The sequence below is a fragment of the Panthera pardus genome, unplaced genomic scaffold, assembly GCF_024362965.1.
Source record: "Panthera pardus isolate Hobbes unplaced genomic scaffold, ASM2436296v1 HiC_scaffold_25, whole genome shotgun sequence".
Classification (NCBI taxonomy): domain Eukaryota; kingdom Metazoa; phylum Chordata; class Mammalia; order Carnivora; family Felidae; genus Panthera; species Panthera pardus.
The window spans coordinates 25,985,944-26,008,476 of NW_026526821.1; the positions used below are offsets into that span (position 1 = coordinate 25,985,944).

Below are 22,533 nucleotides of genomic sequence, written 5' to 3' on the forward strand. Positions count from 1 at the left end.
TTGTGTTTGACTGGTTCATGGTGACTTCTGGCTAACAAAAATGTTTCCACATCAACCAGACAACATTGAACAAGAAACACGACAGACTCAGAATCTCAGGAAGAGAGCCATGGCCCCAGATCATTAGTGGGGTTCAGAGTCCCCCAGAGTCTTCCTACCTCCTTCTCCTTCAAGGGGATGTAGTGTGGAAGGTTGATCTGGACCCGTTCAGGAATTAAGAACTGGAACTTGCTTGTTCCATTGGGTTGAAGTGGACACTTGTCACTGAATGTGCAATAATCTTTGATGTCCCAGATCTAGGCACAAAATGTGGGTTAGTGGCCCAGCATCCCTTGACACCAACACCAACTCATGCTGTGGGCCCCTCCCAAACTGCTTGTCTTCACTCTGAGGTGTGAGTGGGGCAGTTCTCACACCTCTGAGATACCCAGACACTCAGGTCAGAAGGGGTCCAAGGGAACTTGTAGGCCAGACCTATTAGCCGGCAGGCAGAGAGGGTGTGACTGGCCCAAGGACAAGACATTCTTGCCCCATGGCTCACCATAAATTACGAAGTTGGCTGCTGAGACCCCTGTTCATAGAGAGATGCACAGCTGGGGGGTGAGGGAGTTGTAGGAAGAGAACGATGGAATAGGGGACCCACCGGGAGAGGCTTCTTGGAGGGCCTTTTGGAACCACATTCTCACTCATTTCCTGGGCACACCAGAGCAGAAGAGGACTTTTACTGCCCACTGTTTCACAAATGAAACCAGTACCCAGAGGGAGCAGAGACTAGGCTAGCGCCACATTTAGTGAAGAGGTGGCCGGAGCTTGGCTGACACCACCCCCTCAATCTCAAGCCAGTTCCTCCTCACCTTGATGTATCCTTTACAATCCCCTGTGACGAGGATCAAGTCTTTTTCATCAGTGGCCATGGCTCCCACAACCACATCCCCCTTGTCTTCGAAGTCCACAGGGAACTTCCCGAGCAGACCTCCGCCTCCATGGACGGACCAGGCATAGATGTGGCCATCCACGCAGCTGCTCAGCAGGGTGGCTGTGTGTGGCAGGCGAGGCCTGGTCTGCAGGAAGATGATCTGTGTGAGAGAGGCGGGCCAGCTCAGCAGTGCTGTGAGCCGGGACTCACCCTGGCCATTGTTACACGGTGCTGAGGGGCTCAGGCAAGTCACCCCGCCCCTGCTCCCCCAATTTCCTAGATGCCCAGTGAGGATGGTGATGATCCTCCACTCTTCCTACGTAGCTGGTAACGAATATTGGCTGCACTGTGAGCTCCTTGAGGGGAGGAATTCGTGTCTTTTTTGTTCACTCTTTTATCTTTAGCAACTACAGTCGTGTCTGACACATGCTACATGATCAATGAAGATTTGTTGAATAAAGACATACAAATCTGATGCACCCCAAGACTCAAAGAAGAGTTTCTAAGACCTGTAACTCCACTCAAAGCGATTTGAAGAACACAGTCGTTCTCCTTCATATACATCTATGGTAAGATGCCATATTTTCCAGCCAACTGCCAAGAAAGCATCTTAACCAAATTCTCACTCAAGTCTTGTTGTGATCATGCCTTTTGTTAATTCCCCCCTCTGCTCACTTTCACCTTACATGTCACTCTGTGGCCCAGGCAGGGGTGATGGGGGCGGACAGCTATCATGCATGGCTGGCATGAGAAGAGAGCTGCTCTCCTGGCCCCCATCCTACGTGAGGCAGAGAGCACAGGCAGTAGAGTGAATCAGACCAGACGGGGGAAATTGGAGGCTATATCAGAATTCCTGCTATATCAGGAATATCCATTCCTGCTATATCAGAAATTACAGTGTGGTGGCTTATGTGTCCCCAAAACATTTCACCGACAGCAAAAATTCTGAAATATCCTGATTGTCACAAAACAATGTCCAAAACAATGTCCAAAACAAAATGCTTAACCTACTTCCTGTTGGCCCAAATGCCAGGGTCACAGAACCAGGAGTCCCTAAACCAAAGACAAAGGACAAGCATTTCCCCCATTTTATGCAAGTGTACTTGCACGCAGTACAAAACGTGGACGGCACAAACGAGAAGAAACTTAAATCACCCACAAAATGCCAATATCCAGAAATAATCACCATGAAGATTTTAATGCAATGTCTCTTTTTTTAATGTTTTTATTTTATTTTTTTTTGAGAGAGAGAGAGAGAGAGCATGAGTGGGGAAGAGGCAGAGAGAGGGAAACACAGAATCCGAAGCAGGCTCCAGCCTCTGAGCTGTCAGCACAGAGCCCGACGTGGGGCTTGAACTCACGGACGGTGCGATCATGACCTGAGCCTAAGTTGGACACTTCACTGACTGAGCCACCCAGGCGCCCCTAATGCACCGTCTGTAAAGACTTTCATTATATTTTTTAATTATTAAACATACATGCAAGAATAGACGAAAATACCAATGGAATTAGAGAGATCCCAGAAATAGATTATAGAAGACTCTAATATTATATAAGAATGATAGAATTTCAAGCCAGTGGAGAAAAGATAAACTATGTAATAAATGGCATTTGAACAACTGGCTATCAATTTAGAAAAACAGTTTTAGATTCATATATCACACCATACACAAAACTACTTAGATGGGACAAGAAGATGACTAAATAAATATATAATTATAAATGTCTAGAAGAAAATATAACAAATGTTTCTGTGATCTTGGGATAAACAATGCCTTTCTCTCTTGTCACAAAGGAAAATAACAAAGATGGCTAGATAAAGACTAAAACTTCAGTGCGACATCACAAAGACAGATGAGGTGAAAATATCTGCAATACACAACAGCAAAGGATTCACTTTCCAAAGCACATCTAAGGAGCTCTAATAAATTAATGCAAAAAAGAATAGACAAGGGATATAAATGGATGTTTAATTCATGGAAGAAATACAAATGTCTAACGAACATATAGAAAGCTCAATATTATGAATAATCAAAAGAACTTTTTTAATTTCCACCCGCCAGACTGGCAGGAATTAAGAAAAGGCTAATATCCATTCCTGGCTTAGTGTAAGAACAAAGGCAGACTCACACACTGTTGGAGGGAAGTCTTCTTGGAGAGCAAAATGGCTTCGTCCATTGAAATGTAAACTGTGCTCACTCGGTGAGCCATCAACCATACTTATGGAAAATCTAGCATAACTGCACAGATAAATCTATAAGGATTTCAATCACACCTTTGTTTATAATAGCAAAAAACTAGGAACAACTTAAATGTCTAATCAACTGGGCATTCATTAAATAAATTATAGTGAATCCAAAGAAATATACCACAGCCAGGGGCAGATTTACCAGTGAAGTTCATAAAGCTTAAGGCAAAGTTCAAGGTCAAGTTCAAGGCCCTTCCAAGGTCCTGAGAAGAATTAGCAACTTGTGGAGACTTATAATTGTCAGCTGTAAGTTTTAAAATTTATTGTCCTTTCTCATCCAGATGGCTAACAGACACATGAAAAAAATGTTCCACATCACTCATCATCAGGGAAATACAAATCAAAACCAGTGAGATACCACCTCACACCTGTCAGAATGGCTAACATTAACAACTCGGGCAACAACAGATGTTGACGAATCACTAAATTTTTTTAAGGTATTTGTTTTTTTGTTAATGTTTATTTTTGAGAGAGAGAGAAACAGAGCACGAGTGGGGGAGGGGCAGAAACAGAGGGAGACACAAAATCCGAAGCAGGCTCCAGGCTCTGAGCTGTCAGCACAGAGCCCCATGTGCGGCTCGAACTCACAAGCCGTGAGATCATGACCTGAGCCGAAGTTGGACTCTTAATCAACTGAGCAACCCAGGTGCCCCATGAATTGCTAAATTCTATTCTTGAAATCATTATTATAATATATCTTAACTAACTTAGATTCAAAGAAAGAAAGAAAGAAAAATTTCTAAATAAAATGTAACCACATTGATCTCTATATCAAGAAATAATAATAATAATAATAATAATAACAATAGTTCTAGGAATAATTTCTTAAAAAGTATCTCCTCTGAAAGACTTTACATACACAAATCTATAAATGACTAAATGATGTAAATATTTCGGAGTTTCATGAACTTGAGAGTAAATTTTAAAAATCTTATCACAGCTCCCTGCTGCTGTATTTCCAGACTGGAGGAGGGAGGACATAGGGTGAAGAAGGAAATAAAAAGTATTCAAAGTGCGGCCTCTCAAAAAAAGAAAAAAAGAAAAAGAAATTTGTCATTTCTTTTCTCATTTTAAGTAAATTTTCACTTTTGTATCTCATTTTTTATTCATAATTTTGTGTTATTTTCCACAAATGTGCCAACCAAATTGTGTAAGTTTTAGGCTCAAAAAAGCATAGATTGGCCTTCTCTATGAAGCCATTAACAAGAATGAAGTAGATGGATTTATATGTATTGACAGCAAAGGTTGTCCGCTCTACATTGTTAGATTAAAAAAAAAAAAAAAAATCCAACAGCTGAACTACAGTCTCAAATGCTCCCAGTCTTGTTTAAGAAAAACAAAACCAGGGGGCGCTGTTTGGCTCAGTCGGTTAAGCGTTCAACTCTTGATTTCAGCTCAGGTCATGATCTCGCGGTTTGTGTGTTCGAGCCCCAGATCCGGCTCTACGCTGACAATGTGGAGTCTGCTTGGGATTATGTCTCCCTCTTTCTCTGCCCATCCTCCGCTTGCACCATACCTCTGTGTGTGTGTGTGTGTGTGTGTGTGTGTGTGTGTGTGTGTGTGTGTGTGTATCTATAGCGGGATAGATCTATCAATAGATCGAGATATAGGCATATAAAAATAAATCTTGGAGTGCTTGGGTGGCTCAGTTAAGTGTCCGACTTCGGCTCAGGTCACAACCTCACAGTTTGTTTGAGCTCTGTGTCAGGCTCTCTGCTGACAGCTTCTGACAGCTCAGAGCCTGGGGCCTATTTCAGATTCTGTGTTTCCCTCTCTCTCTGCCCCTTCCCTGCTTGTGCACACTCTCTCTAAATAAATAAATACAATAAATAAATAAACAAACATTTTTTAAAAATCTCAAAGATGCACACTTAATTTTTTTATCATTGTCATTATCACTGTTAAAGTAAATTTTGTCATACTCTAGATCAAGTATTCTCTTAAAATATGACTCCTCATAGCTACACAGGATTCACCAAAATGAGGTGCCACAAAGATCTCCCATTTCTGAACTAGGGAAAACTGAAGCTTCCTTCCCAATCCTTTCTGCACCAGCCCTGGGACAGCTTGAATGGGCAGGCTGAAGGTGCGTGATGGGGAGGGACCTTTGCAGGCTCAGAGAGGGCCGTGGGCCTGCAAGAGCACACAGTCGGGGCTGTGCGGCCAGTGATCAGGAGTGGGCACAGTGAAGAGGGGCACAGTAGGATACCCCACCCTGGACAGGATGGAGCGGGATCCGTGTGGTCGGAAGGCAGGTAACCAACACTATGCCTTTTGCACTCTGCACCTGGCCCCTGAAGCCTCAAAGATAGTATCCTGCCCACTTTGGAAAGAGCTTCTGGACTGAGGTTGGACATTCCAGTCTCACTCCACCCAGTGGTCTCAGACAGTTCTCAAGTGCAGGGGGACTAAAGGTCTGCCTGGAGACCCCTTCAGAAGAAGCTGAAGCTACCCATGTCTTTCAGAGGGATTTGCCACTCCCCACCTATCTGGTCCTTTACCACTAAGGAAAGGGCCAAGGACTGGGGTTCATCCACAGATGGTAAGAGACACGGCTGTGCCTGGATCTATTTCCTGTCTCCTTCCACGTGCCCTTATCTGCCATACCCCACGGTCTTCGGACATGGCCAGACAGTAACAGTGGCAAAGGAGACCTGACAGGTAAGACTCCCCCAGGAGTCCTTGCCCCAGTCCACCCTCTCTCTCATCCTAAGGAAAGAGGATGAGGAAAGGCTGGGACTGAGGGTGACCTAGGAGCTCTGGACCCTCTCCAGGACAGCATCCTGAGAAGTTCCACGGTCTACCACCCAGTAACCCAGAGGGAAAGGACTTTGCTGCTTAGGAAACAATGGGGGTGGAAGACAGAGTATTTGGAAGCCAGGAAGGAGAGTCAGCATCAGGAAACAATAGATGCTGGTGAGGACGTGGAGAAATGGGAAGCCTCTTGCACTGTTGGTGAGAATGCAAACTGGTGCAGCCGCTCTGGAAAACAGTGTGGAGATTCCTCAAAAACTTAAAAATAGAACTACCCTACGACCCAGGAATAGCACTACTAGGAATTTACCCAAGGGATACAGGAGTGCTGATGCATAAGGACACTTGTACCCCAATGTTTATAGCAGTACTTTCAACCATAGCCAAATTATGGAAAGAGCCTAAATGTCCATCAACTGACGAATGGATAAAGAAGATGTGGTTTATATGTACAATGGAACACTACTTGACAATGAGAAAGAATGAAATCATGCCATTTGCAGCAACATGGATGCAACTGGAAGGTATTACGCTAAGTGAAGTAAGTCAGCCAGAGAAAGACAGATATCATATGTTTTCACTCATATGTGGATCTTGAGAAACTTAACAGAAGACCATGGGGGAAGGGAAGGGGAAAAAATAGTTACAAACAGAGAGGGAGGGAGGCAAACCATAAGAGCCTCTTAAATACAGAGAACAAACTGAGGGTTGAAGGGGGTTAGGGGAGAGGAGAAAATGGGCAATGGGTATTGAGGAGAAGGGCACTTGTTGGATGAGTACTGGGTGTTGTATGTAAGTGATAAACCATGGGAATCTACCCCAAAAACCAAGAGCACACTTTACACTCTGTACATTAGCCAATTTTACAATAAATTATATTAAAAAAAAGAAGAAGCAGGCCAGCCTTAGACATGACTGCCAGCCCCCCCGCCCCCCCCCCCCACACCAGCCATAGTACCTGGAATTTCACCAATAGACATTCAGTCCTTTGCATATCATCTCCAAAGATCCTGTCAAGATTCATGATACAAATCCTATTACACTCAGATCACCAGGCCAGATTACAAAAAGCCAAGGAATTGCCAACAGTAACAGCACAAATAGTCAAGGATGCAGACTTTGCAAACAAAGAGATCTGGAATCAGGCCTTGGCTCAGCCGTTTTCTGACAGTGAGAATCTTGGGCAGGTCACTTCACCTCATTGAGCCCCAGTCTCTTTATCCACAAAATGGAAATAATAATAGTACATACCCACCCGGGCTGTTTGAGAGAGAGAAAAATAATTCATGTAAATGTTGAGGCTCACATCTAGCAGATACTAAGAGCTCAGTAAGTATTAACTACTCTGATATTATTAACAGGCTGGAATATAACACAACGTATCAAAAGCTTCCTAAGAGTGCATTTCTAATCCTGGGAAATAGACAAGAGAGCTAACAAATTCGTGTACAAAGATGTCCATGGCAATGTGAGCTATAAAGGCAAAACCTAGCAATCTAACCTTCTACCAGTGAGAGCAGGCCGGCTGGATAGGTACCACATACACCAAGATACCACGCGGCTGCTAAGAGAGGGGCCGTGGCCTCCCAACCACTGGCAGGGAGAGATGCCATGAGGTGTTGGGTGAAAAAGAGCAAATGGCAGAGTAGTGTATGTATAATCTGATGCTATTTGGTGAAAAAATATTTAGAGGTACATATACACATTCGTACATGTATATACTTGCGTATGCACAGAAAAATGTCTACAAGGCTACAACACACCTTAACACTAGTTACCCCTGGAGACAGGGGAAGAAGGTAAGTCATTGTTTTACTTTAGACACCCCTATAAGGCTTGAATTTTTCATTTTAAGTGAAGGACATGTACTACTTCCTAATTAGAGAGAGAGAAGTGCTCTTTCTTGAACATTCCAAATAAACTCTTCTGTGAGGGCCTTTGTGCCTGCTGCTCCCTCTGCCAGGGTCACCATCCTTCCAAATGACAGCAGGCTTCAAGCTCTGTGAAAGTGTCCCCTCCTCTGTGAAGCCTTCCCTGATCCCCCTATGTAAATAGCTATGCCCTCTCTACCTCCCACGCCACCCCCTACCGTCGCCTTGGTTTTCTGGGTTCTCTGCTGCACTTGCTCACCCTGTGACCTACCATTTATTTTGCTAGCTAGTTAATCATCTGTCTCACCCCACTACAATGTCAGTTCCATGAGGGCACAGGTTTTTGTTTCTGTTGTTATTCACTGCTGCCTGCCCAGGGCCTGGCACATGGAAAACACTCAATGAATAACCGTCTGGGCCCTGATGGGACCAGGTCACAGTCAAAGGTTGGGCTTTGAGTCATCTACTTCGGTCAGACTCAGAGGCTGAAAGGGATGGGATCTTTTGAGCGACCCTGGTTCCAGGAATTCACCCTTTGAATGCACTCACACAAGCGCATAGGGGCATCTGCACAAGGATTTTCCGTGCAGAGCTGCTCAAAGTTAAAAACTGGAACCAACCTACATGTCTATCAAGAGAAGGCTGGCTTAAGAGTCTGTGATACATGCAAATTATGGGGCACTATGCAACTGTTACCAAAAAAAAAAAAAAAAAAAAAAAGATAAGTTAACAAAAGAATAAGCTGGATCTAAATTACTGATACAGAAACATATCCATGCCATGTAGTTAAATTTTTAAAAAGCAAATGGCAGGACATAGCTATAATTTTACATCACTGGTCTAAAAATAAAAAGGATGTGAGCATGTAGACAAATTTAACACTGAAGACGAAAAAAAAAAAAAAAGAGGAAGGCTAAACCAATCTACCAATTCGAGCGGTGACTAGGGCTGCTACTATTGGGTAATGTGTGGCTGCTGCCTCTTTTTTTTTTTTTTTTTAACCAGCTAGGATTGCTACTTTTAAAAGGTTTTTTAAAAAAAGGTTTTTGAAAAGTAATCTCTACACCCAACGTGGGGCTCGAACTCACAACCCCAAGATCACGAGTCACATGCTCTAAGCCAGCCAGGTGCCCCTAAGGCACTTTTTTAAAAGAGGGGGAAAGCACATTTGCAACCTGGAGGAGAGACTGTCCAGCTGCTCGCAGCTCTCCACTCCGCCACCACAGGACCCAGCCCTGCCGGCACTGCCCCCCTATTCCCAAGTCCCTGGCGCCCTGGAGCTGGGGAAGGGGACGGTGCTGCCACACCTTAACACAACTATGATTTGGGTTTTCACTGGGCCCCTGGTAGGGTCTTAGGAAACCCGGAGAGCCTCCAAATTACCTTATGTTTGCACATCAAAGCTAGAAGGGGCCTGAGCGGTCACTTCATCTAGTGGTGACGGCACAGTGAGGGGCGTCCAGGGTCAGAAGGGGCAAAGGTGCAGGAGGAAGGGAGAAGAACAAAGATGACCCAAACCCCACCCACATATTGTACGAAACACCCTCCCAGAGCACGGGAGAACATTTTAACAGTGGCTTCTGACAATGCTGCTTCTCCTACATCCCAGGGCAGCCCACCAACCAGGGGGGAACCCTGCACCCTCCTCCATGCATACACTCAAGAAGCTTCCCCCAGACACAGTGGCCCTGAAGCCGGAGTCCTGAGTGGTACCTTCACCTCCACCATGCCTCTCCAGGTCCCGGGGAGAACCAGGTTGGCCCGTTAGGCTCATAGGCCCTCCCCTTCCAGCCCATCCTGATTGATCCCAGACCCACCCACCCACCCCCAACCCCAGCTCATACCCCAGACCCTGCCTGAGCGTGGCCCACCTTCTCCACCGATGCATTGGATTGCAGCAGAACCTTCTTCTGGAACTCCCCTCCTCTCCTTTGAGCATCTCTGAGAACTGACTGTCTGCCATAGGGTATTCTAAACAGCTTAGGGCTTTCAGCACTGAGAGGTTTCTGGAAAGCAAAATGGGCCTCCCAAGTCATCATGCAGGCGGCGGGGGCGGCGGGGGGAGACCAGAGGCAGATGCTGAAAGAACGAGCACCCCAGCCCCCCGTCAGTAAACACACCGACCTGTGAAAGGGACAGCCAGGTGTCTAATGGATCCTGCAATAAAGACACGCCCATGCTGGGGAGTCTCCATTTTGAGTAACCAAGAGCTTCCTCTGTCGGGGCAGAGACTTCAGTCTGCCTTTGGGGAAACCCTCTCCTTGTCCTGGAAGAGATACCCTGGCCAAAGGGGAGGACTGGGGAGCGCATACTCATGGTTCTGGAAAGTGTGCGTGCGGTGGCGCAACCCTGACACTCCAGAGGTGGTCCGAGCGTCCCTGTAGGAACGCACAGTGCGTGCATCTTACGGCAGAGCGGGCCACGTGGGATCTAGGTCTGCACTGCTTACGCCGGACAGGCATCACGTGGAGCCTGTCTCGAAGGTGGAGCTTCTCTCTCAAGCCTCAGTTCCCAGGAACAGGAATCGGACTTCAATCGCTGAAGTATTCTGACCCCAGACCCACACGAGAGATACCGTATCCACTGCTGAGAGTCAGAGGCCAAACCACCCTGCTCTATCTCCTTACTCCCCCAAAATGAGAGCATCGGTCAAGCCTGGGAGGGTGAAGCTCTGCTCTCTCCTGGAGCAGAGAGGAGGGCTCAGAGAAGAGAAGTAGTCTGCCTCTGCTGAGGCCTCAGGCCTCTGGAGCTTGGTCTCCAGGGAGATGAGGCTTGGGCGGGGAGGCTGGCGGGTCCCAGTGGCTCATCTCTGCAGGACACACACGCTGGAGGACCGAGAAAGTAGCCCAGGATCGAGCCTGTGACTCTAGGTTCCCTGGATTGTCTTCCCTCCAGGTCCTGCCCCCAAGCTTGTAGACGCTGGGGTCCGGTATTGGTCATGCTCTGGGAAGGGACCGTGCCCAGGCTGGAGGCAGCAGAGGGCGATGGATGAAATGAACCTAACCAGGGAGGTGGCCCGCCTGGCTGCAGCGCTCAGAAGGAGCCGAGGGACCTAAAGGGGCTCTGGAAAAAGTGCCTCCGTATAAGAAAACACACACACAGCGAAGCCACCTGGTTCGGCTCCCGCTCCTACCTGCAGGGGCACGGGCCTCTCTGGCTCCCTGTCTCTGGGGCGTTTCATCACTGGGGGAGCTGACATCACGTTCCGCTGTAGGTGAGCTTTGGCCGCAGTCTTGGCCCTGGGGTCCGGGGGCTGTGTGGGGGCTTTGTGTGCCCACTTCTTGGGCTCCGCATAGGTCCTGCTGGACCTGAAACCCTCTGCCGGGGAGTTGTCCACTTCTTGGATCTGTGCCAGGGAGATAACTGCCCTCAGGGCACTGCAGTGTCCCAGAGGGAAATGCAGGGCTTCCTGGGCCTAATGCTAACACTGCAGGGCCCTCCAGGCACCCCAGGGCTTGCTCCCTAGAAACCGAGTACCCTTAGGGGCATCAAACCAGAGCTTATAACCCTGTCCCTGGTCCAACCGCGAACGCCGAGTACCCACAGGCAGGAGACTGCTCCCGTGAGGGACTCAGTCTCCCCATCTGTAAAATGGAGAGTGGATTCCAAACATTTTGGAGGGTTTTTTTAATCTTAAGGGAAGCTCCGAAGTGTAAAATAGATAAAAAGCTGAACTGCTTTAGGAGCCACTGCAGTAGCCTCAGAGAATTTCTCCATGGCATGTTTGGAAAATTCTTGGATGAGGTGACCCCAAAGTCCCCTTGTAGCTTTGATCTACAAAGATAGGGTAATTCTGAGATGGTGTGGGTTTCCTAAGTCCCTACCATGAGCCTGGTGAGCCCAGAGTGGTAATGCGTAATAGTGATGGGTAAGATGTGAGCCGCCTTCAAGAAGAGAGTCATCTACTAGACAGAACAGGACCAGCAGTCCACAGGCTCTGCAGTCAGACTACCTGGGTCCAGACCTATCCCTTCTTGGCTGCGCAACCTCAGGCAAGATGCTTAACCTCTCTGTGCCTCCCTTTCCTTGTCTGTCAAATGAGGATAATTATAGAAACTAGCACCCACTTACCCAGCTCCCAACCTCCTGCAAAAGAAGTCATCCCATCCCTTCTCCTTCCTGGGGGTCCTTCCTACCCCCCGGGCCCTACAGCTGACTCTGGCCCACCGCTGAGAGAGAGTGGGGGGTGCCCCCTGTTGACCATACCTTCTTGGGCAGCAAAGGCAAGGGGCTCTTAGAGGCGTTGAAATTGAGGATGGGCTTGAACAGTTTGGCGTTCCAGAGGAGGACGTCCCCGTTGTAGGAGGAGGTCCCGAGGAACTGGTTCTGGTACTTGGCCATGCTCAGGACATCTTCCTTGTGGAAGTTCTGCCAGTGGTGGCACTGAAGCATCGGCTTGGTCTCGTGGAGCCTGCACACAGGGCCAGAGGCGGGAGGGCAGAGCGCTCGGCCTTAGTGCCGCCCCGGGTCGGGGGATCACCGAGGCCTTTAGATTCCGGGCGGCGACTCAGAAGAGGACACTCAGGTGGAAGCTCTGCCCCGTTGACCTCATTCACTAAGCACCCACCATGTATCTACTACAAAGGCCCTGTCCTAGGGGCTTGACATCAACTAATCTTACAGATTCGCCCCATTCAGACAGCTGAATAAGGATTAAAGCAGGGAAGCCATGGCCCTGGAAAGGCCCTCTGAAGAGGAAGAGGACTTGCACATTCTGTTCCCTCTGCCTGGAATGTTCCTCCCACCCCAAGTCCCTTGCTGCTTCATTGAGAAGATCCCACTCCACCCACAACAGCTTCAGATGAGCGTTTCCTGACTGCCCCTGAGACTAAATCCGATTTCCCTTCCCTTCCCATAGAAACCTATACTTTTGGGGTGCCTGGGTGGCTCAGTTGGTTAAGCGTCCGACTTCAGCTCAGCTCACGATCTCGCGGTTTGTGAGTTCAAGCCCCACATCAGGCTCTGTGCTGTCAGCAAGGAGCCCGCTTCAGAACCTCTGTTCCCCTCTCTCTGCCCCTCCCCTACTCACTCTGCCTTTCTCTCTCTCAAAAATAAATATTAAAAAAAATCAAACCGGTACTTCTTCCTGCCCACAGCACTCAACAGACTTTACCATTATAAATGAAGTTATTTGGTTAGCATCTGCCTCCCTCTAGGAAGATAGAGACACATTCTTGCTTATACCCACCCCCAGCATGTAGCACAAAGCCTAGGACATGTTATACTCAAGGAACGGTGGACAAACGGATGGATGAGCAAATGAAGCAAGGGACATTACCCACCATGAATTTCTTGCTTGACTTCCAAAGCGAGTGAAGCTAGGAATAGGGGAACCCACCCAAAGCAGAGAGAACCGTCAGCCGCCCTTAGCTCCCCACACACACCCTTGCCACTCACGTGAAACAAGTGATTCTCTTACTCCATCCTGTCACGTAGAACACCTTGTTCATGTGGACAATCCCGCTAACCTGTTGACGATAAAAGAAAACAGAGCCCTAAGGTGCCTCAGAGAAAATGGCCCTGGGCCCCAAATGTCTTCTTAATCATACCGAGCAAGAAGTCAACCCTCTCCACGATGATAAGAGTTCTCTAGTGATACCACCGTACGTTTTTCAGAGCGCTCTCACATCACATGATTTCACTTGATAGACTCGGAGGAGATAGACAGGGTAGGGATCCATGGCCATTCAACAGGGGGATAACTGGGAAGGTCAAATAACTGATAGGATCCGCACCAGTACTCAGATCCCTGGCTACTTGGCCAAATGCTCCTTCTGAGTTGGTTCAAGGACTTTCGTAACAGTTAGTAGTGGGCTCAAGTCCCAAAGTGAGACTGCTGGCTTTGCTCCATGCCACACCCACAGACTGTCTTTATAACCCTGTCCCTCTGACCCGGCGTTTCCCAGACAGGAGTGAGCATGGGGCTCACCGGGCCCCACTGTTGGAAATGCCATCCAAAGCTCTCATACCTGGGGTGAGGAGTGCCAACAAATTAAAAGAACAAGGGTAGCCAGCCCTTGTAGAATCCTTATTAAGGACAGGCACTGTTCCCTACCTTCACCTTACAGGCAAGAACACAAAGGCTCAGGGAGGCAAGAAGCCAGGCAGTCTATATGCACAGCCTTAAAAAGAGGCGTAAAAAGATAGCGCGCCCCCAGGGTCATGAGAGGTGCGCTTTGCTTCTCACAAGGCACCCCCCCGGGCACCGCTGACACACCACACCGACCTCCAGCTGGTCCGGGTTGGGGAAGGTCATCAGGCATTCGCCAACGGCATAGTTCCACATCTTTATGGTGCCGTCGCACAAACCCGTAAGGAGGCGCCGCTCTGATTCATCCAGGCACATGGTGGTCAGCTCCACGTGCTGGTCCCCAGTCACACAGAACTCCATCATCCTCCTGCCCGTCGTGATCTCCCACACTGTCACCAAGCTGCTCAGGCAGCCGCTCACCACCTGTGGGGGAGCACACGGCTGGGGCTCCTGGAGAACAGAGTGTCCCCACTCTCAAGGGTGGCCTCCCCCTGTCATGGCTGGGGCCAGCCCAGCCCCCCACTTCCCCGCTATGCACTGAGAAGACAGGCATTCAAGGCGTTCCTGCTGCTGGATAAGCCCCTCTTGAAAACAGGCCTTCCTCTGCTCTGGAACACAGGCCAGTGCAAACTGGCACAACTCTTTTAGAAGGAACCACATTGGTGAAATCCCCTTTAACTCAGAATCTACCCAGAGAAAATAATCTCTAAGTCAGAAAAGATGTTTACTGAAGCATCATTAATGGTGGGGGGAGAAAACAACAGGAAACACACTAACTGCTCCCTAAGAAAGGAAATACTGAGAACAGAGGATAGTCACTCCACTTCAATGCAACAGTAGCAGGTGAGCCTGTTTCAGACCAACCCTCCTGCTGAGAACAATCTAGAAAAACTGGGGATTTTTTTTTTAACTGTTGGAAGGCATCAAAGGGCCCTAAGGTGTGCGGGATGGTGGTGCCGGGAACCAGCCTGAGAGAGAAGTGCAGAGAGGTGAACGATGGCCTCGTGCAGCCAAAGGCTATCTCTGCAGCAGATACAGCCTGTCCTGCTCAGAGCCCAGGCCAGAAAAGGGGTCCCAGTGGAAGTGGGAAGAGGGCCTGGGAGCCCTTTCTGTCCCCACCCCTCAAAAACCATATGCCCAGTTGCTCTGCTCCACCCAGAGATCTCTACTCGGGATGAGGGTGCTAGACTTCCCTGGACTTCCCTTCCCTGGACTGGCTTTCTTGGATAATGACACCCAGGAACAGCACCCCCCTGGGGAACCTCGCAGAGCGGCCCACACCTAGTGTTCCACCTCATACTCCGCGTACAGAGGTGGCACGTCCAGAGCTGACCTGCGGCAGTGGCCAGGGGCTTGCAGGCTGGGGGGAATGAGGTGATCCACTGACCAAGTGGTAGAGCCCCTGCCCCCCTCAGGCCGCCGACCCCTCTTCGGGGTTGCTTCTCACACCCAAGCAGCTGTCCCACACCACCATCCATGCTATGAATTCCACCCCACCCCACCGCTGTGCTGACCGCTCTCCGGGCACGGCAGGAGGTCTGGGTCCTGCCCTGCGTCACCCGGCACTCCTGCCAGCCCGAGAGACGGCCGGCCCCAGCCCGCTCACCTGCTTAAAAATCTTACTGTAGAGGATGGCGCACAGGGGTGTGCTGTAAGTCGAGGTCTTCTGCCCTGCTTTCCCAGGCCCCTTGGTCTCCAAGTACCCTTTTAGGATCCCAATCTGCAGGTGAGGAGAGGGGCAGGCAACTGGGCACTGGGTTCTGCCCTCAGCGACTGGCCCCAGGGGAACACTTCCAATAAATTGCAACATTAAGACATCCTGACTGTGCACAGGCCTGAGCCCAGCAAGGCCTCCTGATTCCTCAGCATGCCTGCCGATACCTCTCACCCCTACTCTGTGGGAGTCCCAACGTCCCTCATAACTTCTAGGAAGCAAAAAGCGTCAATCTGGTGTCTCCTCCTCCGGGGAGCCTTTCCTGACTATGCCCTGCCTCAGGCTAGGCTAAGGACCCTTTCTCTGTGCTCCAAGAAGCACCAGGCATAAATCTCCATCACCACGCGGAGCATTTTCTGCGGACATTCTCTGCTCTTCTATATCATAGGTTCCTTGAGGGATGGGTGGGGTCTGATTAACGTAGTCTCTGCTCCTGGCCTCCCTCCCCGTGCAGCACTCACTGAGTAGGTGGTGCAGACGAGGCTGTCTTCGTTCTCGTGGAAGTAGGCGCTGGTGATGGGGCAGTTGCCCAGGGCAAAGAGCTTCCCACAAAAGGACTGAAGGCATATGTAGTCTTGCATGTCCCACACGCGGATATTCTGGGGGGTGGGAAGCAGGCAGAGGCCGAGAGTGGGCCCTGGGGGACACGGCCAGCCCCTGAGGCCTGGGATGTGAGCAGGGCCAGCCGCGCACAGTGTAAGCACTTCCCGTACGCGCCCGCTGCACAGATCCCGACCACATAACAGAGTTGCCGTTCTTACGCTCAGATGAGAAAGTTGGGGCAACCCCCCCCCCCCGCCCCGAGGCTTCTTCCCCCCATGGCCTCCCCTCAACGGCTGAGGATGAAGACCAAGCGAGACGGCATGCGCCCCTACAGATCCTCACAGGCTCCACTCCAGCCGACCTCGGCTAACGCCAGGCAGGACACACAGTGGCTACCAACGTAGTTGCCAAAAAAGCCCACCTGTCTCCAGGGCAGCCCATTGAGTTCATAGCAAGTGGAGGAGCCGTCCCTAGAGAGGCCCCACGAAGTCCCTCCAGGACACACGTTGCTTGGAGACACCAGCAGTAAGTAGGGAAGGGCAGGGACTGGGACCGACCGGACTCCAGTCCATATCCTGGCTCTGCCCATCATTACTGTGAGGACTGGGGCCCGCCCGCCCCTGCCGCCTGCCCCTCCAGCCTCAGATAGGCCATGACGCCCGGTTCTGGGGGCTGCCGGGAAGATGCCAGACAACAGCCAGTGTGGGCCGTGTTAGGGAGGGTGGCCTGGCTGACCCAAGGGTCCCGCCAATTCTCAGTCTCCTGAGTCCCAGAAGACACAAACTTGTGCCCGGATGGAGGGCACCTGGAGCCGTTGGCCTTCATCCCCACACTGACCAGAACACCCGGCAGCCCAGCAGATGGGGGGTACTCTGAACCAATCGATGCGGGGCAGCAAAGGGACAGGCCCTGAGCGAGGGAGCCCCAGGCACTGGAGAAGTTCCAGTTAGGCCCTGAGAGCCAGGGCAGCCGAGAAGGGGTCACTAGGAGAGCTGAGGTGTGAGCCTGGGTCCAGGGGCAGAGGGAGGGCGAGGGAATGGCTCCCACGTATCACACACCTACTATGCGCCAGACATGACACCACGGCTTTACCACCAGCTCTTCTCCTCTAACTCCCAACAACCCATCCTGTGGATGAGGGGACGAAGGCTCAGGAAAGGGAAGGGCCTGGCCCAGGACCACAGAGTAAGAAGCCAGGCTGGGCCACACGGGAACCCAGCTCTGGTGGACCGCTCAGAGCGGGCGCAGGCCTCTGGCGGGGGCTCTCAGAGACCCATGGCCCCTTCTTGGTGATTCCACCTGGGGCCTCTCCCTCTCCGCCCTAGCCTAGGTGTGCAGCCACAGGCAGGGAGGTCACACCACTCCCCTGGGCCCCAGCTGACCGAGCTAGATCAGCATCCCTGGGCCAGCGTCCTTGCCGGGGAACAGGGACCAGCGGGTGTAAGAGCCATGCTCCACGAGGACAGCACCTTGTCCTTGGAGATGCTGAAGAGGATGCTGCTGTTCTTGCTGTTCATGAGGATGTGCGTCACGGAGGTCTGATGCCCCTTCATCAGCCACATGGGCCTTTTTGAGAAGAAGGGGTTCCACAGGCGGATGAGGGGGTCATAGCCGCCAGTCACTGGGGTCAAGAAATGGGTGTTAACCACTGGGGTCCTACGCTGAGAACTTCTCCTGGGACCATGCCTTGGACCCCAGGCAGGTGCAGCAGATGGGGGGGGAGGGGGTGGTTGTGACAGTCCGCCCCCCTGCTGCCCCATCATGCCAAGCAGAGACTGAGTCACCACCCCACCCCAGGTGCCCACAGGTGGGGACCAGAGCAGCAGGAGAGGAACCCGGGCCCTGCAAGCCCTCCTCCTCAGCTCTGATAGTCCCCACGCCCCCAGCAGCCTCATTCCAGTTCCACCAGGCCAGCGGCTTCATGCGCCGTGAAGATTACTTACCCACCAAGTTCTTGTCTGGGCAATAATCAAAGCAAAGAATCCCTTTTCTTAAGTTCAGCACTGAAAACCTACAACAGCAAAGGGGGAAGGCTGCAGGCTGGGAGCCAGGGCCCCGGGGAGTCTCTGAGGCTGGGGTGGAGGGGAGCTGGAGGCAGGGCCGCAGGGAGGCCAGGGAGAGTCATCACCTCTCCCACGAAGGGGAGGAGCAGCCTCAGAGACCCTGTCCAGGGCTCACCCTGCAGCCAAGTCGGGGCTGAGCACTGTAGCCAGAGCGGCTGCCGCGGGTCTCATGGAGGAGGCGCCCACCCCTCACCTGTAGGGGAAGCAACCCCAGGGCACGAGCAACAACTCAGTGCTGGGACACATCTGCCTCGTTCCAAGGGCAAACCTAACGTGATCCTCGCTCCAACCATACTGAGACGGGTGTTCCCCCAACCCATGATAAAAATTTTTAAAAAGAAGGGGACTCCATGGGGCACCTGGGGAGGGCTCAGTTGGTTAAGCATCCGACTCTTGATTTCGGCTCAGGTCATGATCTCACGGTTCACAAGTTCGAGCCCCGCGTCGGGCTCTGTGCTGACAGTGTGGAGCCTGGAGCCTGCTTCGGATTCTGTGTCTCATTCTCTCTCTGCCCCTCACCCACCCATAGTCTCTCTCTCTCTCTCTCTCTCTCTCTCTCTCTCTCTCTCTCTCTCTCAAATAAACACTAAAAATAAATAAATAAATAAATAAATAAATAAATAAATAAGAAAAGAAAAGAAAAGAAAAGAAAAAGAAGGAGGAGGAGGATATTCCAAGGGCCGAGGGAAGGGAAGAAAGCTACTGAGAGCTGTGCCCCTACCTGCTCTGTGCTGGTTCCTGTTTCGTGTATCACCCGCACCCCTCACATAATCCTAGAAAGCGTCGTCAGCCCTGTACCGTGTCATGAGGACACAGAAAGCAGAAAGTAAGGAGTCTGCCTAAGGCCACAAGGCTGGCAAGGTGGGGGCATCAGGATTCAGACCCAGGGTGAGTGTGGCAGGAAAGGAAGAGGGCAGCAGGGCTGGATGGGGCTCAGGAGGGCCAGGGTGAGGCAGGCAAGAGTTTCAGGAAGACCAGGCCCCAGAGTACTTTGCATCTGCTATTCCCTCCTACCCATCCATCCCACTCTGCCAGCTCCTTCTACTCAAACTCTCCCTTCTAATGAACTCAACTCAGAGGCCCCCATAGAACGGTACACCAGCCCCATAACACAGCACACCCTCCTTGAACCTGCCCTTCAACTGGTTCCTTTGACACTCCCCAGGGCTCTAACCCGGTTGCCTGGGGGTCATCCTGCAGGCTCCCTCTCCAGCATTCCCATCATCCAGCTGGGCCCTAAACCCTCATGGCCCACATCCCACCATCGCCCCGGCCTTTGCTTAGTTCAGGCCTCCTCCATTTCTGTGCAGCCTCCCAGCGCGTCTCTTGACCTCTAGTCCTGCTCCCCCTCCAAACCTGCTCTCCTTTCTACTGCCAGAAGGATTCCTCGAAAAATTGAAACTTCAAGAGGAACATAACAAATAAACATATTTCATTTGTTGTCAAACCAGATACATCTCCCTGTGTGCATATACACACAGAGAAACCTTCTGGAAGAACGGCCACTAGAAATTATTTCAGGCTGACTCACTCACTGGTGCAACAAAGATTTGCTAGCTCCTGTGCCCTTCCAGGATTACCGGGGAAATAGATGTGATGCCCCTGCCTTCGTGGAGCTTTCCTTCCAGAGAGAAACAGCAGGAGCAAATAAATGAACAGAGACAGGGAGATGGACATTCACAAATCATGGTAAGTCCTGCAGGGAAATAAACAGGTGGCTTTGATAGGTGAGCCGAGGGAGACCAGTCTGCAGATGGCTGCTGGGCAGAGAAGGGACTGGAAGCTCAGAGGGGATGCAGGGAAGAAGGCCATGGCAAGCAGCTCAGGTGGCTTCAATTAGGTGGCGGTGCAGAAGTGAGAGAAGAAGGAGGGGAAGCAGGGGAGACGCTGTGGGCCGGTCCACACGCTCGGCTACACGCTCCCTCGGGCTCCACCAGGGCTCCTCCACTCAGATTCACTGCTGGCTGCAAGCACCTCAAGAACTCAGCTCAGGCTGGCTGCCAGGGAGCCAACCTCTCAGGCCCACACTGCCTCGGAAGCTGAGGCTTTTTCAGTTTTTTTCAGGGAATTAGAAAACAGTTAATTTTTTTTTAATATGAAATTTACTGTCAAATTGGTTTCCATACAACACCCAGTGCTCATCCCAACAGGTGCCCTCCTCAATGCCCACCCCCCACCCCCCTATCAACCCTCAGTTTATTCTCAGTTTTTAAGAGTCTCTTATGGTTTGCCTCCCTCCCTCTCTTTTTTTTTTCCTTCCCCTCCCCCATGGGTTTCTGTTAAGTTTCTCAGGATCCACATGAGAGTGAACACATATGGTACCTGTCTTTCTCTGTGTGACTTATTTCACTTAGCATAACCCTCTCCAGTTCCATCCACGTTGCTACAAAAGGCCATATTTCATTCTTTCTCATTGCCACGTAGTATTCCATTGTGTATATAAACCACAATTTCTTTATCCATTCATCAGTTGATGGACATTTAGGCTCTTTCCATAATTTGGCTATTGTTGAGAGTGCTGCTATAAACATTGAGGTACAAGTGCCCCTATGCATCAGCACTCCTGTATCCCTTGGGTAAATTCCCAGCAGTGCTATTGCTGGGTCATAGGGTAGATCTATTTTTAATTTTTTGAGGAACCTCCACACTGTTTTCCAAAGCAGCTGCACCAGTTTGCATTCCCACCAACAGTGCAAGAGGGTTCCCGTTTCTCCACATCCTCTCCAGCATCTATAGTCTCCTGATTTGTTCATTTTGGCCACTCTGACTGGCGTGAGGTGATATCTGAGTGTGGTTTTGATTTGTATTTCCCTGATGAGGAGCGACGTTGAGCATCTTTTCATGTGCCTGTTGGCCATCTGGATGTCTTCTTTAGAGAAGTATCTATTCATGTCTTCTGCCCATTTCTTCACCGGATTATTTGTTTTTTGGGTGTGGAGTTTGGTGACTTCTTTATAGATTTTAGATACTAGCCCTTTGTCTGATATGTCATTTGCAAATATCTTTTCCCAGTCCATCGGTTGCCTTTTAGTTTTGTTGATTGTTTCCTTTGCAGTGCAGAAGCTTTTTATCTCCATGAGGTCCCAATAGTTCATTTTTGCTTTTAATTTCCTTGCCTTTGGGGATGCGTCAAGTAAGAAATTGCTGCAGCTGAGGTCAGAGAGATTTTTTTCCTGCTTTCTCCTCTAGGGTTTTGATGGTTTCCTGTCTCACATTCAGGTCCTTTATCCATTTTGAGTTTATTTTTGTGAATGGTATAAGAAAGTGGTCTAGTTTCATTCTTCTGCATGTTGCTGTCCAGTTCTCCCAGCACCATTTGTTAAAGAGACTGGTTTTTTTTTCCATTGGACATTCTTTCCTGCTTTGTCAAAGATTAGTTGGTCATATGTTTGTGGGTCCAATTCTGGAGTCTCTATTCTATTCCATTGGTCTGTGTGTCTGTTTTTGTGCCAGTACCATGCTGTCTTGATGATTACAGATTTGTAGTAGAAGCTAAAGTCTGGGATCATGATCCTCCCGCTTTGGTCTTCTTCAATATTACTTTGGCTATTTGGGGTCTTTTGTGGTTCCATACAAATTTTAGGATTGCTTGTTCTAGCTTCAAGAAGAAAGCTGGTGCAATTTTGATTGGGATTGCATTGAATGTGTATATTGCTTTGGGTACTATTGACTTAGAGGCAGAGTTTGGGGTGACAGCGCCAGACCCCACCTGCGGAGGCCACGCCCCAAGAGGTCCTCGCCTGGAACTCAAGACCAGCAAGCAGTCAATGGTGCCACCTGCTGGCTGACATGTGTACTGCATGCAGACAACCAGAAGCACAGGGGCAGGTTTGTGTATAAATACATTCTCCAACCAGCCCCCAAAATACATCTCAGATCTCTCTGTCTCCTCCCCATAGCCTGATTCCAGGCCATCACCATGTAGCTGAATTATTACAATGGCGTCGCCACTGGAGTCCCCATCTCCACGCCTGCTCACTTCACTTGCAACAGAGCGGCCCAAAGGATGCTGGTATGCATCAGACCTCACCGTTCCTGTGCTCAAGATCTAGAAACTTGTTTATATCTCTTTCCAAATAATTGTAAAAAGACACGTTTGAGACAAATGGGGGAAGATTAACTTGGACTAGGTACTAGTGATATTAAAGCATTATACTATTTTCTCCACTTTGGTGTGTGTTTGGAATTTTTAGTAATGAAATGTTAAAAAAAACAAAAACAACACACAACAAAAAACAAGGGCGGGGCGCCTGGGTGGCTCAGTCAGTTACGTGTCTGACTCTTGGTTTCCGTTCAGGTCATGATCTCATGGTTGGTGAGTTCCAGCCCCACATCGGGCTCCGTGCTGACAGTGTGGAGCCTGCTTGAGATTCTCTCTCTCCCTCTCTTTCTG

General features: G+C 50.1%; 1 protein-coding gene across 3 annotated transcripts in view; it reads right to left on the bottom strand.

The window, feature by feature from the left end:
• The window catches only part of EFCAB8 (EF-hand calcium binding domain 8), a 65,723-nt gene that overhangs the window by 14,570 nt on the left and 28,620 nt on the right, over nucleotides 1–22,533 (bottom strand). For 2 of the 3 annotated variants that reach the window (XM_053890346.1, XM_019458795.2), the window contains 11 exons: nucleotides 18,021–18,088; nucleotides 17,547–17,698; nucleotides 15,996–16,133; nucleotides 15,427–15,540; nucleotides 14,016–14,243; nucleotides 13,187–13,257; nucleotides 11,996–12,200; nucleotides 10,923–11,135; nucleotides 9,661–9,795; nucleotides 855–1,076; nucleotides 159–296 (listed from right to left, as the gene is read on the bottom strand). In XM_053890346.1, the coding sequence (XP_053746321.1) occupies nucleotides 159–296; nucleotides 855–1,076; nucleotides 9,661–9,795; nucleotides 10,923–11,135; nucleotides 11,996–12,200; nucleotides 13,187–13,257; nucleotides 14,016–14,243; nucleotides 15,427–15,540; nucleotides 15,996–16,133; nucleotides 17,547–17,698; nucleotides 18,021–18,088 (1,684 nt within the window). The remainder of the gene's footprint in view (nucleotides 1–158; nucleotides 297–854; nucleotides 1,077–9,660; nucleotides 9,796–10,922; nucleotides 11,136–11,995; nucleotides 12,201–13,186; nucleotides 13,258–14,015; nucleotides 14,244–15,426; nucleotides 15,541–15,995; nucleotides 16,134–17,546; nucleotides 17,699–18,020; nucleotides 18,089–22,533) is intronic. The other variant, XM_053890347.1, reaches the window with a different exon arrangement.